At 44.3% G+C, this 17,874-nt stretch overlaps 1 protein-coding gene across 2 annotated transcripts in view; it reads left to right on the top strand.

Moving 5' to 3' along the window:
* apc2 (APC regulator of WNT signaling pathway 2) overlaps nucleotides 1–17,874 on the top strand; it is a 193,718-nt gene that overhangs the window by 73,692 nt on the left and 102,152 nt on the right. For both annotated transcript variants that reach the window (XM_068016183.1, XM_068016184.1), the window contains exon 3: nucleotides 15,317–15,407. In XM_068016183.1, the coding sequence (XP_067872284.1) occupies nucleotides 15,317–15,407 (91 nt within the window). The remainder of the gene's footprint in view (nucleotides 1–15,316; nucleotides 15,408–17,874) is intronic.

Consider the following 17,874-nt stretch of genomic DNA (forward strand, 5'->3'; position numbering starts at 1 on the left):
CCTTCGATTGCCACCTGACTGCCCACCAATCTCCTCAGCTTTCTCTCCGCCCCTCCACTCTAGCCAACATTTGCTCCCCACCCCAACCAACGATCACTAGCCCCTCCCCCCTCCCACCATGGCCAATGATTACTCCCCCATGGCCATCAATTGCCCCCCGGCCAACGATTGTCCCCCACCTAGGCACCAGTTACCTCCACCTGGCTTGAGTCCTGATTGCCCAGCCTTCCTCATTTACCTGAGAGCCTCTGTGATACCAGCAACTGCCCGATCTTCACTGTAGATTCCCTGGCAGACGGGCACAGTTCAGTGGTTCCATTGAAATGAAGCCCAATATTAGGGGCATTTTGCACCTCACCATTCAAGTGCAGGGATCACACCTTGCGTCCCCTGTATGCCCAAAAATGTGTGCACCAAATTTCCACCTGTGCTTTCAGGATGACAGGGAGGAAAACTACTGGTTAAAGGAAGGATGTGAAAGGACCATAATAAAAACAAGAAATGCTGGAACCACTCAACAGGTCTGGCAGCATCTGTGAAAAGAGAAGCAGAGTTAACGTTTCAGGTCAGTGACCCTTCTTTGGTCACTGACCCGAAACGTTAACTCTGCTTCTCTTTTCACAGATGCTGCCAGACCTGCTGAGTGGTCCCAGCATTTCTTGTTTTTGTTTCAGATTTCCAGCATCCGCAGTATTTTGCTTTTTCTTGATGTGAAAGGACCAGTTATTTTCTCCCAAGCTTTTCCTTCCAACATCCACTACATTTAACCAAAAGATGTAAAGGATGATTCCATCATCCCATTGTACCAGCCATGTTTGAAAGGAGTATGGGGCGGAGATAGGGCTACAACACGTTACCGCTGCTTGACTGACCTGTGCTTCCATCCAGTCAGTCAGCTTGGGATGGATCAGGCTCACATTTTACTTGTAAATCAAGAGGTCACTTTCAATTATTATAGAAAGCGTTGTTAACTGATCCACAGAAAGTAATAGAAACAGATACCCATGGCTTTATTCTCATGAACATTGTCCTTGCTCTGACTCTGACATAAACAAGGATTGCAGAACAGTGCCTCTAAAATTTATTAACCATTTTCAGAACAATAAACAGAGCCATTACTAAATATAAGATTTTGTGAAATTTTTCTGACATTGAATTTGCATTTGCAAATGTAACACAAACGTTTAACATCAATGCAATACCATTAAGAGATGATTTTAATGACACAAGGCAGCTAATGTTAATGACTATCTTTATTTGTGTTGGACTATATGCCTTCAGGGTGCCATTATGTTTGACTTTGCCCCATTGATTTCCCCTCTTATTGTGCATTCAATAACCTTTTGCCAACCTTGTAGCACTCCTGTGAATAAAATACATGTGAAACTAGTGCAATTCGGCAAGCACCTGCTGAAAAAAATAATTGAAAATATCACCCAAAATTACACTCAAAATGTAGGTTCCCACTAGCCTTCCTCAGCATTGAGATCTCGCATTTTAATCAGCACAATATTTCCTTCCATCCAAAAAGAGTGAAATAAAACTGGTCATTGTCCTTTTTCCGATGTATAAATGTCATGGTCCTAGAGTCCATCACATCTCGAAGTGTCACACTTGAAAGTGTCACACATTTGTGTTCAAAATTATGAAGCTTTTTGATAGAGTAATTAAAGAGAAACTGTTTCCACTGGCAGGAGGGTACACATTTAAGATAATTGACGAAAGAACCAGGGGACAGATGAGGGGAATTTATTTAATGCAGCAAATTGTTATGATCTCGAATTCATTGCCTGATAGGATGGTGGAAGCAGATTCAATAATAGCTTCAAAAGGGAATTGAATATATACTTGAAAAGGAAAGATTTGCTGTGGGGAAAAAGCAGAGGACAGGGACAAATTGTAACTCTTTCAAAAAGCCAGCACAGGCACAATGGGCTGAATAGCCTGATTGATTCAAATATCATTCAGACAACAAATCATGGCAACATAGATAGAGGACCTACCAATAAACAAGTAGAATATTAAAGAAGTGTTTAATAAGGGAAAGAAAGTATTTCCTACTGGTTTCATACAATAATGATAAAGAGACAAGGATTCACAAACAGCTACCAATCTAAAGCCAGGTTTCCCCCAACAAACACATTTAGGCTCTGAATTTCCTCAGACTTTAGGTCTTATGCTTTGTGGGTGATTTTAACCTAAATCCGTCTCCCACAAGCACCCCACCGCCCCCCGCCCCCCACAACCCTCCACCACCCCCACCACCCAGTGGGAAACTGATGGAATGGAATCAGCCACCTATTTTATATCCCACTCAATTTTACGTACCAGTGACTTGATTGCTGCACCCGGCTGCGAGGAGACTTGCTTGTGATTATACAGGGCCTTGGTGAGGCCACACCTGGAATACAGTGTGTAGTTTTGGTCTCCTTATCTGAGGAAGGATGTTCTTGCTATAGAGGGAGTGCAGCGAAGGTTTACCAGACTGATTCCTGGGATGGCGGGACTGACGTATGAGGAGAGATTGAGTCGGTTAGGATTATATTTGCTGGATTTCAGAAGAGTAAGGGGGGATCTCATGGAAACCTATAAAATTCTAACAGGACTTGACAGGGTAGATGCAGGAAGGATGTTCCCAATGGTGGGGGAGTCCAGAACCAGGGGTCATAGTCTAAGGATACGGGGTAAATCTTACAGGACTGAGATGAGGAGAAATTTCTTCATCCAGAGAGTGGTGAGCCTGTGGAATTCGCTACCACAGAAAGCATTTGAGGCCAAAACATTGTATGTTTTCAAGAAGGAGTTAGATATAGTTCTTGGGGTGAAAGGGATCAAAGGATATTGGGGGGAAAGTGGGAATAGGTTATTGAGTTGGATGATCAGCCATGATCATAATGAATGGCGGAGCAGGATCGAAGGGCTGTATGGCCTACTCCTGCTCCTTTTTTCTATATTTCTAGGTACATTTGATCAATGATAATATGGTCATTAATGCAGTAGTGCTCTTCTCTTCATCAATATCACTAAAAGCAGATTGCTTGGCCAGTCATCTCATTTACTGTTGGTAGACCCTTGAATACAAAAGTAAGGAGGTTATGCTTCAGCTGTACAGGGCATTGGTGAGACCACATCTGGAGTCCTGTGTACAGTACTGGTCTCCTTATTTAAGGAAGGATGGAAATGTGTTGGAGGCAGTACAGAGAAGATTTACTCGACTAATAGCTGGAATGGGCAGGCTGTCTTACGAGGAAAGATTGGACAGGCTAGGCTTGTATCCGCTGAAATTTAGAAGAGTAAGAGGTGACTTGATTGAAACATATAAGATCCTGAGGGGTCTTGACAGGGTGGATGTGGAAAGGATATTTCCCCTTATGGGAGAATCTCGAGCTAGGGGGTCACTGTTTAAAAATAAGGGGTCACCCATTTAAGACAGAGATGAGGAAAAATGTTTTCTCTCAGAGGGTCGTGAGTCTTTGGAATTCTCTTCCTCAAAAGGCAATGGAAGCAGAGTCTTTGAATATTTTTAAGGCAGAGTTAGATAGATCCTTGATAAGCAAGGGGGTGGAAAGTTATCGGGGGTAGGTAGAAAAGTGGAGTAATCAGTTCAGCCATGAACTTATTGAATGGCGGAGCAGGCTCGAAGGGCTGAGTGGCCCACTCCTGCTCCTGATTTGAATGTTTGTACATTTTCCTGCATAACACCATTGACAATTTAAATGTAATTCATTGGACATGAAGCACTGAGGATGTGATTAGCTGGAATGCAGACTCTTTATTTCATGGCGTTCTGCACTTGTCTCTCTCATTATCTCAAATGCAACTTCCAACATGGATAGTCTTTCATTCTCAATATGTTGAAATCAAAAGTCCATGTAGTGCAGTGGTAACTTCACCTTTAAGAAACTACCTTTGAGATACAAGGCACTCATGCAATTGGTGATATCATAAGGCATATATAAGGAAAAGAAAACCATTTTGAGAGGCACACTCAGCATGTGGCTTTACAGAGAGCAGATACACACCAGTGAGGAAAATTCCTGTACCTGAAATCATGCAGTGTAGATAAGTAAGACAATAGTTGGTGTTCGTGTTGACTATGAATATAAAGCCTTTAGCTGTCATTTAAAGAAGACTTAAGAACACAGTACATGCTCCTAATTCATTCTTCTCTTGTGTTCCGTAAATAAGACATTCTTTCTCGCACTCTTGTTAAAGTGAACAATTTTAGTTGCTTTACAGAGTCCTCATAAAACAATGGTACATTGTTTTGCGCAACATGTGTGAATTAATTCATAGCCTGCTTTCTTTTGGGTTCCGATTTTGGAATTGCCTTTGTGCGCTCCTCTTCCCAATTTACGTTTCATAGGTGAGCTGCGTAACTGTGGTGGGCTGGAGGAGGGGGCACTTTCTCTCTGCATTTACTTTCCTGGAACAGAAAGCGGGACTTGTAGATACACATTATTATGGATTTACAATTCTATTTGTTTCCTGTCGGTCTGCCAATTTAAATGTAGGGGTTCGGTAAATGGCAAGGCATAGATAGGGGGTTCCGGGGTAGAGGGTTGAGCTGTAGATCAGCCTTGATCTCATTGAAAGGTGGAGCAGGCTCAAGGGGCTGAAAGGCCTACTTCTGTTCCCAGTATTCCTATGCTTCAAAGTTGTCCACACTCCTTTAATGTGCCACTGGAATTATGGGTGATCAAAATTGGGATGTGTTATTCTAAGTATGGCCTTCCTGATAAAGGATGTAGTTAAAGGAAAACCATTTCACTTGTTCAAGAAAACAGGACATCTTTCTTCTCCATTGATTCTGCATTAGTGAAAGGAATATCCATCTAAATTGTTCCAGTGGTATCTTGGCCTTGGTTAATTAGATATTACTACCATCCATAGCTGGTTGTCTACCCACATGGAATCTCAGTCAGACCAAAACTGTCCTGTAATATGATATCAGTGGTTTTAGTTCCCATTAGAATATCTGTGGTGTAATTTCAATCCTTCTCAGGTTTCATATGCAATTTTCTTCCCCTTCAGACTGAATCTTGTACATGGACTTGAAGTTTCTTGATCCTAAAGGCTGGACATGCACAGTTGATCATTCAGCCTCTGGAAGAGAAAGGCAGGTTATTATTTTAGGTGTGACTGTCCATGGAAAGCTTTTCTCAGATGCTGATTGACCTAGTGTGCATTTCTAACATTTTCAGTATTGTATTCAGATTTCCAGTTTATCGCTAGTCTCACATAATCTGTCTCTAACAATTCAATTCAAACCGTGTGTATGTTCATAAAATTATGGCAGAATTTTACCAGCTGCCAGTTGGTGGGAATGAAGGTCGTGGAGGGGGGGGGGGGGCCCAATAAAATAACAGGGAGACTGCATCCCATTTCAGTCCCACCACCGGGGAATTTTCCCAGCAGTGGACTGTAAGGCGGAGTGTCTGCCCGCTCCACTGATACTTAAAGGCCCTATTAAAGGCCATTTTTCAGGGTAGGGTGATTTCCACCCCCAACATGTGGGGAGGCCCTCTCCCATGGCACTGCTGAGGCTCCAGAGTTGCCGGCCCTTTCATTGGGCTGGCGGCATCAGGAGTTCGCCCACCGTCCTCACTTGGACAGCGGGCCCACAGATGGCCAATTAGAAGGCCGCCTGCGGTAAAATCACCAAGTTGGTTCCGTTGCCGGCAAGTGCAGGCTCGGGACCCGCTTTTCTCCCTGACTGAAGCCCACGGTAAAATTCAGCCATACTAGCAAACAGGTGCACAGAACAAAGAATCTTCAAGCAAGACCACAGATGCAAAAGAACATAGGAACAGGAGGAGGCTATTTAGCCCCTTGATCCTATTCCAGTGTTCAACGAGATCAAGGCTGATCTGCAACCTAACTCCACATATGCTCCTTTGCCCCATTTCTCTTAGTATCTTTGGCAAACAAAAATCTATCAATCTGAGTTTTATAAATTTTAAAGGAACAGTTTCAACATATGGTTGTCCATTCTACAAAGAATCAGGTAATACCCATCTTGTGCACTTACCCATCTTTAAGAGTGGCACTAGTTATATTTGATCATTAAAATTACTGATTGCCACTGGACTGTCTTCTCAAACCGACCCACAACAGTAATATCCCTTACCTTAGCGAACACGCAATTCATCTGCAAAAAAAATCCTTCATGGACATACTCGTTCTGCTCATCCCACTCTTGACCTTCTTAGACAACTAATTTGTGTCTAGTTGGGATGAAATTGGTCATCGCTCATAGCATGAAACAGGCTTATAGCAAATTGATGCCCATTTTACATCTGGTCTGATTTGATTTTCCATTGAAGTCTTAAGCAATATGTAATGTTGGCCATGGAAATAAGGCCCTTGTTCTTTGTAATAACACTGTTTCTTAGCAAGGGAGCAATGAATCTCTGAAGGAGTGGTCAGCATATAAAAATGTTAGTAAATCTTTGGTCTAGATGATTCCAAATGTAAGACTAAGGTTGACATTGATGCTGATCTGATCTGATTAGATTTTGGTGAGTTGCTGCAATGTACTGAGTAAGATACTGGTCAGGTTTTAGCTTGCCTCCATTGGTAGCACTCTTTCTGCTGGGTGATAGGCTTGACCCCATACTAGGAATGGAACTCTTGAGCTAAGGTGAGATTCTGGTGCAGCATTGTTGGAGCTGCTACTCTCAGGATGAGACTGTGGACCAAGGACCAAGGGCCTGCCAAAGATCCCATGGCAGTATTCAAAGAAGAGCAGAGAATTTTCCCAATATTCTGGCCAACATTTTCCCCTCCAACTGCTCATTCATTTCTTTGCTGTGTTTGGGGGTCATTTTTGATGCAGAATTGCTGCCACATTTACCTACATAACAACAGCCATTAATTCCTTGAAGCACTTTCGGACACCTAGCATGATAAGGTGCAATATAAATGCAATTATTTACATTCTGATGGGTATTTTTTCATTGGAAAATAGGAACAGGAGGGGCTTGAACCTGTTCCACTATTCAATGAGATCATAGCTGATCTGTGACTTAACTCCATACGCTTGCCTTTGCCCCATATACCTTTAGATAACAAAAATCCCTCAATCTCAGTTTTAAATTTAACATTGATCTAGCATCAACTGCTGTTTGCAGAAGAGAGTTCCAAACTTCTACCACTCTTTGCATGTAGAAGTGTTTACTAATTTCACTCTTGAAGATTTGGCTCTATGTTTTGGTCCTGGTCTCCCCAACCAGCAGAAATAGTTTCTCACTATCTATCTTATCTGTTCCCCTTAATATCTTACAAACTTTGATCAAATCACCCTTAACCTTCTAAATTCCAGGAAATACAGCTCTAGTTTGTGTAATCTTTCCTCATAATTTAACTCTCGGAGTCCAGGTATCATTCAAATAAATCTACACTACACTCGGTCTTTGCGCCATTTTCAAAATAGAGAATGGATTCTTATACCACAACATGGGTGTGGAAATTACTGGAATTCATCAACCTAAGTTAACGTGATTGTTGAATGAGAAAGCACGTTAAAAGAGAAAACAAAATAGAAACAAAATTGTATTGCACTTATTGAGATGCGGTGAGATGGGTGAATGGTTGGCCCTACCTTCAGTTGAATTAGTGCAATGCGAATCAGAAGAAAATAGAGTTTCTGCTAGCCCAGAATGCCACTTTGGTTAATGTTGTACTACCCATGCCACAGATGGGAAGCAGAAATGGGCCAGTATTTTACAGCCCTCCCAAACGAGCGGGCTGTAAAATTGACTGTGGGGAAGGCGGGGTGGAGGGGTCATTCCTGACCTCCTCCCACCCCCGCTGCAATTTTACATGGGGCGGCGGTGAGAAATGGCCAGCCCAATCTAGGCCCTTAAATGGCCAACAAACTGCCACTCCTCCCGCCTCCTCCTGTATTTTACTCTCAGTGGCTGGTTGCCAAAGGCCCCAGGAACCCCGCCTGGTAACCAGGCAGCCTTCTTGCAGGCTGGGCGGGGGGGGGGGTCCTCCTGATCGAGCACCCTGTGCCCCATGGAGGGCCGCCCCAGAAGCCGCAACTGCCCCCAATGCACAACACTCCACCCCACCACCCCCACAACTTTGCCTCACCGGGGCCTGGCTGATTGTCCCTGGTGAGGCCCCAGAAACTTACCTTTTTATGGGGCCATCCTTCATCTTCTTCCGATGGCTGGGTGTAGTCCCAGCAGTGGCCACCGGTGGCGCTGCTGGGACTAAGAGCTGCCCGCCCGCTGATTGGCCGGCAGCTCCATTAGGTGGGACTTCCTGCCTCAAGGAGCTTGGGGAACAAAAATCCCGGTGTGGCTGTCCAGGCCCAGTGGAGACAGGCTCGCCACTGACTTTTCGGCCGGTGGGCAGGGCCTCCCACCCAACATAAAATTCTGGCACGGTCCCCTTCTTTGGCTCAAACTGGAGCACTTTAACCATTTACTGCCAGCTTTTGCTTTAATGACCTTCCTCCAGAGCACTGAGAGCAGCCACATAGCACAGCACTTCCATTTGAAAGAGGCTGTAGAATGACAACTATACGCAAGCACGATGAAAGGCTGATGGGACACAGCTACCCATTACCCAGGGCCGCTGGGATTCCCACAGTCAAGTAAACATGCTGTCGATGTTGGTGTGAGCTGTAGTAATTATCTGACATTGCAGACCAGTCAATAATAAAAAAAAGAAAGTCAGTAAAATGGAAAAAAAATCTGCACTTTTTTTCCACTCAAGAATTGCAGCAGGGACCTTTGGAAATTCACTTCACCCTCTTCACCCCTTGGATCTATGTTCAAATCCATCAACAAATTAAAATATAAATCTCTTTTGCTTAGAAGTGAACTTTGAGAACCTCAAGGCAGTTCTTAGGGGGCACAAGTCTACCATATGAAAGTGCTAATTACTCAACACTAGCTGGCACTAAATTGGCATGTGACACTGACAGCCCACAAGGATGGCTGGTCAGGGAAATATATATGTAAAATTGACCTGCTGGCTAATATTGGGATCATAGTTCCATACGATTCGATTTTGACAAATGTGATTTATGAAATTGCTGAAAATATAGATTCTGCTTTTGGGAAATATATTGCAGTGATATTTTTTAGTTATAAGTCCTTGTATATAGCAAATTGAGTCAGGTTGTGCTTCTGGAGCGGAACGTTGCTCGAGCTGTGCGTGGGCCGGAGAATTAGGACTACGGTGTTCCAGGCCTAACTTTGGCTTGTGCTCCTAATCTGTGAATCTCTGTCTGGCAGCACAGGGTTCCTGGGATTTCCTCCAGCTTCTTTCAAGGCAATATATATATATTTTTGAATTGACTATGAAGAGCAGGAATTTTAAAGATCATGAACCAGGAAACACAATTGTACACGGACAAAGAGCTGCCTGAAATTGCTAGATACCGTATTCCACACAGAGCCTCACTTGAAAAGATAGAAACAGAAAATGCTGGAAATACTTAACAGGTCTGGCAGCATTTGTGGAGAGAGAAACAGAGTTAACGTTTCAGGTCGATGATCTTTCATCAGAAACCTAAAATATTAACTCAGTTTCTCTCTCCACGGATGCTGCCTGACCTGCTGAGTATTTCCAGCATTTTCTGCTTTTATTTCAGATTTACAGCCTCCGCAGTATCCCAGAGGAGAACTTAGCTCAGAGAGTGTGACACGGAGGGCTGGGTGCACGATTTGCAAAACTCCCTGATCTTCCACACGATCAGTGGCCAGTAAACCAGGAGTGTAGAAATTTTGACATGCTAACCTTCACATCCAATTCCACACTGGGATCAGACTTTTGGCATTCCAGGGCTATAGGCTGGTGTTTTCATTGTAATTACAAGTGCACCATGCACAAGAGTTTTTAATTAAATACCACCATCAACACTACCAGTGATATGATTTGTTTCCAACTGTTTGCTTGAAATCTGGATTTTAATCACTCTCCCTTTTGTTTCCCCACATACTGCACACTGCACAGCAGGCATCAGATACTAGACCTGTTTTGTTATGGGGAGGTGGTGGTGTAGTGGTAATGTCACTGGATCAGGAAACCCAGGCTACTGCTCTGGGGGCATGGGTTTGAATCCCACCACAGCAGATGGTGAAATTTGGTTTCAATTAATCTGGGAATTAAGAGGCTAGTCTAATGGTGACCATGAAATGATTGTTCACCATCTGGTTCACTAATGCCCTTTAGGGAAGGAAATTGCTGTCCTTACCCGGTCTGGCCTACATGTGACTCCAGACCCACAACAATGTGGTTGACTCTTAAAATTCTCATTGAAATGGCCTAGCAATTAGGGATGGGTAATAAATGCTGGCCTAGCCAGTGATGCCCACATCCCACCCACACACAAGAATAATATCCAGGCATTGAATTTTGTGACCTGGAGCCTGAAATTTACAGTCAGTTACAATTGCCCTTTGAATGATTAACAACCAACTACAATTGTCTAGTTTTGTCTGATTTGAGTAGTACACCAACAATTTGCACTGATATAGCACCTTTAGCATAGGAACACATTCCAAGGTGTTTCACTGGAGCATAATCAGACAAAAATTGACACTAAGCCAAAGATTATTGGGATAGGTGACTAAAATGGTATGCTTTAAGGAGGGTCTTAAAGAAGGAGAGCGAGGTAGAGAGATGGACTGGCTTAGGGAGGGAAATTTCAAAGCTTAGGGTCTAGACAGCTTAAGACATGGAAGCCAGTGGTAGTTCAAAGGGAGTTGGGATTCATAAGAATTGTAGTCTTAAAAGGACTGGTCAGTTAGCAACTAAACACGCTCATAGGGCTGGATTTCAGCAGCCCTCTGGAGATGGGCTTGGAGGTGGGGGGGGGGCCATAAAATGGCGAGGGAAGGTAGGGCTGGAGTGCCCATTGTCTTCCTGCTGTCTGGCCATTTTACTAGTGGTGGAGAGAGTGGAGCATGACCCTCCCGCCCAGAGGCCAATTGAGTCACTTAAGTGGCCAATTAAGGGCCTCTTTCTGCCGCTGCTGGTATTTTACCAGTGGCATGTGTATGCCCTCCACAGCGTGGGGAGATTGCCTTGTGAACCCTGGCAGCCTCCCTGTGGGCTCAGGTTGGGGGGAGCCCTGCTATTTGGGCACTCTGTGGCCCATGGAGGAGACCCTGGTGGCAATGACCACCCCTGCAGCAACCCCCCGTCCTCAGCATCCCTCCCCCCATTGCACCCCCTCACCTACCTGACTGGCCTCAGTGCCTCCAGACCCCACTTACCTGGTTGGGAGTATGGCCTGCTCCCATGATGTCCTCTCTTCTGGGTGCAGTCCCAGCTGCAGCCACTGTTCCTTGTGGCACTACTGAGACTGCTGAGCTGTTGGCCCTCCATTTGGGGCACCTGTCCTTTAAAGGGTTGGGAGCCCCAACAGCGAGTAACTCACCTCCTGACTCCCCCAAGGCACAAGTCAGGCGTGTGATGGAATACTCTCCATTTGGCTGGATGGGTGCAGCTCCAACAACACTCAAAAAGCTCGACACCATCCAGGACAAAGCAGCCCGCTTGATTGGCACCCCATCTACAAACATTCATTCCCTCCACCACCAACGCACAGTGGCAGCAGAGTGTACCATTTACAAGATGCACTGCAGCAATGCACCAAGGTTCCTTAGACAGGACCTTCCAAACCCATGACCTCTACCAACTAGAAGGGCAAGGGCAGCAGATGCAAGTTCTCCTCCAAGCCACATACCATCCTGACTTGGAACTATATCGCCATTCCTTCACTGTCGCTGGGTCAAAATCCTGGAACTCCCTTCCTAACAGCACTGTGGGTGTACCTACCCCACATGGACTGCAGCGGTTCAAGATGGTGGCTCACCACCACCTTTTCAAGGGCAATTAGGGATGGGCAATAAATGATGTCCTAGCCAGCGATGCCCACATCCCATGAACAAATAAAAAACTGTAATTAGTTGCCAGATGGCCGAAAAATGTGGCTAAGGGTCACACAAACAGCTGAGGAGTGGTTGCCTCCGGCTTTCTGGCTCATTGTCGGGTCCCTCATCACACTGATAAAATTATGGCCATGCCATGTACAGTTTTGGTCTCCTTACCGAAGGAAGAATGTACTAGCTTTGGAAGGTTCACAAGCCTGATGTCTGAGATCGGGGGATTGTCCTGTGAGGAGAGATTGAATAGACAAGGCCTATGTTTACTAGGGTTTGGAAAATGAGAGGTGATCTGATTGAAACATATTAAATACTTAGGGGGCTTGATAGGGTTGTTGCTGGAAGGATGTTTTGTCTGGCTGGAGAATCTAGAACTAAGGAGGTCACATTCTCAGAATAAGGGATCAGCCATGTAGGTCTGAGATGAGGAGAAATTTCTTCATTCAAAGGGTTGTGACTCTTCGGGATTCTGTAAGCCAGGGAGTTGTGGATGCTCAGTCGTTGAGTATATTCAAGGCAGAGATTGATAGATGTTTGGGTACTAAGGTAATCAGAGGATATGGAGATAGTGCAGGAAGGTGGAGGTTGAAGATCAGCCATGATCTTATTGGAGCAGGCTGGAAGGGCCAAATGGCCTACTTGTGCTCCTATTTTTTAAGTTCTTATAGTCCAAACCCCAAACTACACAAGAGATTTATTAGAAGTATTTGGTTTCTTTAAGGAGTTTTCTTTAGATGCTTTGGCTGTCTTGGCCCCGCTCTACGGAATTTCCTGTTGAAACCCCTACACGTCTCTAATTTTCTTTGTAAAAAGTGCATGCAGAACCCATCTTTTTGAGCAGCTTTTGATCTCCCTTCATAATCTCTCTCCAAGGCCCACCTCTGTTCCTCTGTATTTTGTTTTGAAACACCTTGGGACTTTTTTTTACATGAAAGGTTCTATAATAAATGCAATCTACTGCTTTTACTTGACTTCTTGACCTACAGAAGGAGTTGAGCTTCATTTGCTTTGATTAGCAAACCCCATTTTAGAAAGATGGCAACTGCAGTTTGCATATTTTGAAAATCTCCGGCACCTCCTGCTTCCCACATTAGCATTTAAACAGTAATCCCACAATTTGTATTTGATGAATGAGGTCTCCTTATCTATTGTCATGCAAGATTAAACAATTACTAGTTGAATTTATGTCCGTGAAGAACCAAGAATTAACCAAATTAACACCATGGGGTGTAATTTTAACCTAACCCGCTCATTGGGAAGCTGGCAGGATAGGGGGCTAAAGGTGGCTTTAGGCCCCGCCTGGCTTTACTCTCCTATTGATGTCAATGGAGAGTGTTATCGAGTGGAGTGTAAAAACCAATGTCCCATCCGATCCCATGTGTTTCACGCCCAGCAAGTTAAGTTAAAATGACTCCAAGAACAAACAAAACAAGTGCCGGGACGTTTAACGTGACACTGTCTTTCTGCTCATTGAGAGGAGATTTGATTGAGGTGTTCAGAATCATTATGGGTCTAGACAGAGGAGATAGAGAGAAAGTGTTTCCATTGATGAAGGGTCGAAAAACAGAGGACACAGATTTAAGGTGATTGGCAAATGAATCAAAGGCGACATTAGGAAAATCTTTTTTACACAGTGAGTGTTTACAGTCTGGAATACACTGCCTGACAGGATAATGGAGACAGATTCAATCATGGCTTTCAAAAGTGAATTGGATAAGCACCTGTAGGGAAGCAATTTGCAGGGCTATGGAGGAAGGGCAGGGGAGTGGAATTACCTAAATGCTCTTGCAGAGAGCCAGCATGGACTTGACAGGCTGAATGGCCTCCTTGAGTGACATAGCCATTCTCTGATTCTGTGCTGGGGCTGGGGTTGCAGTTTGAGCAGTGGCTTCACTGTCAGGTGATGTACAGCATGATGTAGCAGTTCTGGCATTTTATTGATGTACTGCATCAGACGTCTGAAATTACATTTGAAATCTTTCCTGTGGGTGTGCTTTTGGGAGGCGCTGAGCCCCAGTCTCAGAAGATCTGTTGGCTGCTGCTTTTGATGTAGTGTTTGGAATGGAGCAGGATATAGGGCTGAATGCAGCTGTATCTTGTTCCGACATGGCAAAGCAACCCGAATCTCTGATTTAATCACGCAGACCGGGGACCATCGACAGAACAGTACATGGAAGCCAAATGTGGAGAGGTCTCAATCTCTGCACTTAGCTGTGTTTTGAAGTGATTTCCCCTTTAAATTAAAATATAAAAGTGCAGGATGCAGCCGGTGCACGCACTTGTGGAAGTTGATGTCATGAGCCTATCCCTTCCAGAGTGATTATTTCTCCGTGCAAATATTGGATGTACAGTGGCGATGCAGTGGAATCACACCAGTCGCTGTGTCTGTCCTGGATGTCTCCAATAAATGCAGCACAGTGCTTTCAAAGCGATCGATGGGATTAATGGGTGCAGGAGCTAGGTGTAGTCACGGCTTTTGAACCAACAGACTAGAGCAGCATCATCTTCTGAGCACTTTGCAACTGGAGCAACTAGCTGGGAAACGGATGAAAGCATCAAAGTATATTGAAATCTGCTCTGTGGATACGTTAATGTTGTTTTCGATCTTTCTGCCAACCATGCGGAATTGATCGCTGCTTTAAATAATGTTTAGCTTAATCTTTGGAGTTAAAAACGCAGGAAATATGGAGATAAAGGGCCGTGTAATGCTGATTGCTACATATGTCATGCAGCATTGCTAATACAACAGGAACGAAGCACATCCACTTCCTTTCGAATGCTGTTTAAGAGAAAGGGCCTGTTCCACTATTTCAGCTTGGCAGATAACAACAGTGCTCACAGCACTGTGCAGTGTCTCTGAGGCAAAGGATGTTTTAGTATTGATTTGTTACAGTAATATTGGTGTATGGCATATTTATACGGGAACGAAGAAAAAAAAGTAAAGGATCACAGGATCAATAGGAGGACATTTACATTTGCAAGGGCATATCCTTTATTGCAACATTGATTCTGTACTGAGCCATTGGGCATGACATTAAGGATGAGAAAAGTGACCTATAGCAAACATTCACCAGCAGGAGCTTTCATCAGTGGAGATGAGGAGATCACCAGGACAGTCCTATCTATCAGCCGACTGTAGCGTTCGCATGTGCTTTTATTAATGCCCCTGTTCAGTGCTGGGTGCTATAAACAAACACGGGATTTGGCGAACACAACAAAAGGACATTTGCAAATTTGGCAGGGATTGAAAGAAAGAAGAAAACACAAGTCGCTATCTAGAGCAGTCTGGATACCACAGGGCTTCTTAGAGAAAGGTTCTTCTGACTGTCCAGTTTTCCTGTGTGTATCACACCTGTTGTAGCAAGATGATAGGTATACTGATTACCCTTAATTACCTACTGCAGGAAATGCTAAAGCAGCTTCAAACCAAGCTGGAGCAAGAAGCTTGCAACTTAGCATCCACTGGAAGGATCGAAATTCTGGACCAGCTGAAAGGTAGGACATTTACTCATATCTTCATATGCAATGTAAAAATTGGGAATCTCTTTGCTGAAAGTATTTACCAGCATATCTATTTTTTTTTTAAAATTCTCTCTGTCCATCATATCATCCACTCCTCCAAGTAGAATGGGTGGGACAAACATCCAAAGAAATTAGCTTCAGATTTGCTGAGAATCTGCCCCAAAGTGTTATTTGGTGTCAGCGATGGCAGCACTTGCACCTAAGAGCCAGAAGGTTGGGGTTCAAGCCCCAAATACAGGGACTTGAGCACAAAATCTAGGCTGATGCTTCAATGCAGTACAGAGGAGCGATGCAGTGCCAGAGGCGCTGTCTTTCAGATGAGACATCTGCCCCCTCAGATGGATGTAAAAGATCCCATGGTACTATTTGAAGAAGACTGGGGGAGTTCTCCCTGATGTCTTTGCCAATATTTACCCCTCAAAGAACAACTAAAACCCTGGTCATTATCACATTGCTGCTTGCGGGACTTTACTGTGTGCAAATTGGCTGCTGCGTTTCCTACATTACAACAATTACTACACTTCAAAATTACCTCATTGGCTGTATAGTGTCTTAGGACATCCTGAGGTTGTGAAAGACCCGAGATAAATGTACATCTGTCTTTCTTATTTGAGGCATAGAAGTGTAAAGATTGACTGTGTCAAAACCATGAGAAAGCCAATGTTTGGTGCAACTTTTCTCAGCTTCAAGTACAGGCTCGTGACCACTGGATGAGTTACAAGCCCTCACCCACAATACAGTGACAGAATTTCACCTGGGCAGGACACCCATCGGTGCTGCATTAGAGCTTAAAATGTCTGCTCCTTGGTTAATTCACATCACAGTAATTCCACTAAGTGCGCTGGGGTTACAACCCTGCTCTAATCGGCAATGACTCTGCCAACAGTGTTAGAATTGTTGTCCTAAATATAACTAGCATGTGAACCTAGGCCTGATTTGGAAAGTAATCCTTTGTCTCATCTTATGATTAGATTAGAGATACAGCACTGAAACAGGCCCTTCGGCCCACCGAGTCTGTGCCGACCATCAACCACCCATTTATACTAATCCTACACTAATCCCATATTCCTACCAAACATCCCCACCTGTCCCTATATTTCCCTACCAACTACCTATACTAGTGACAATTTATAATGGCCAATTTACCTACCAACCTGCAAGTCTTTTGGCTTGTGGGAGGAAACCGGAGCACCCGGAGAAAACCCACACAGACACAGGGAGAACTTGCAAACTCCACACAGGCAGTACCCAGAATCGAACCCGGGTCCCTGCAGCTGTGAGGCTGCAGTGCTAACCACTGCGCCACTGTGCCGCCCCTGCTGCATGATATCCAAATCCTATTTTCTCAGTTCTTGATTTTACCACTTCACAACAATCTATCTACCTTTTCTCATATTGATTCCTTATCTTGTGTTTTATTATAGCTGTCCTAACCCTCCCCTACCCCTGGGGATGTTAGTGTGATCAATGCAGCACTTGCTCTCATTAAACAAGCTTTGGGCAATTGTTTTGCCTTTGAGGAGTCGACTGCAATTGATTCTTCTGTGAGAGAGGATACAGACTAAACCTTTATTACAAGCAACTCTGCAATTGCAGCAAGTTTGAGCTGGTAACCCAATCAAATAAATTTTACTCACCGAATGCCGGGGGTCATAGTTTGGACCTTTTTTTCCAGTACATTGTGGAATTTTATTTGGAGCTGGTGTAAAGAAAAACTTCAACAACAACAACAAATTGTATTTATGTAGTACCTTTGTAATAAAATGCCCAAGGCGCTTCACAGGAGCATTATGAAACAAGATATGTCACTGAGCCACAGAAGGAGATATTAAGGCAGATGATCAAATGCTTGGTCAAAAGCGAGGTAGAGAGGCGGAGAGGTTTAGGAAGGGAATTACAGAACTAAGGGCCTAGGCAGCTGAAGGCATGGCCTCCAATGGTGGAGTGGTTAAAATAGGGGATGCTCAAGAGGCCAGAATTAGAGGAGCGCAGATATCTCCAACACAAAAGCAAAACACTGCGGATGCTAGAAATCTGAAACAAAAACAGAAAATGCTGGAATTGCTCAGCAGATCAGGCAGCAGATGTGGAAAAACTCTGTTTTTCTCTCCACAGATGCTGCCTGTCCCCGGTGAGCGCAGATATATCAAAGGGTTGTGGGGCTGGAGGAGATTACAGTGAGAGGGAAGAGCGAGGCCATGGAAGGATTTGAAAAGACGGATTAGAATTTTAAAATCGAGTCTTTGCTCACCTGGCTGCCAATGTACGTCAGTGAGCACATGGGTGATGGGTGAATGGGACTTGGTGCGATTTAGGATGCGGGCAGCAGAGTTTTAGATGCCCTCAAGTTTACGGAGGGTAGAATGCAGGAGGCCGGCCAGGAGTGCGTTGGAATAGTCAAGTCTAGAGGTAACAGGCATAGATGAGGGTTTCAGCAGCT

This window comes from Heterodontus francisci, chromosome 36 (genome assembly GCF_036365525.1).
Source record: "Heterodontus francisci isolate sHetFra1 chromosome 36, sHetFra1.hap1, whole genome shotgun sequence".
NCBI lineage: Eukaryota > Metazoa > Chordata > Chondrichthyes > Heterodontiformes > Heterodontidae > Heterodontus > Heterodontus francisci.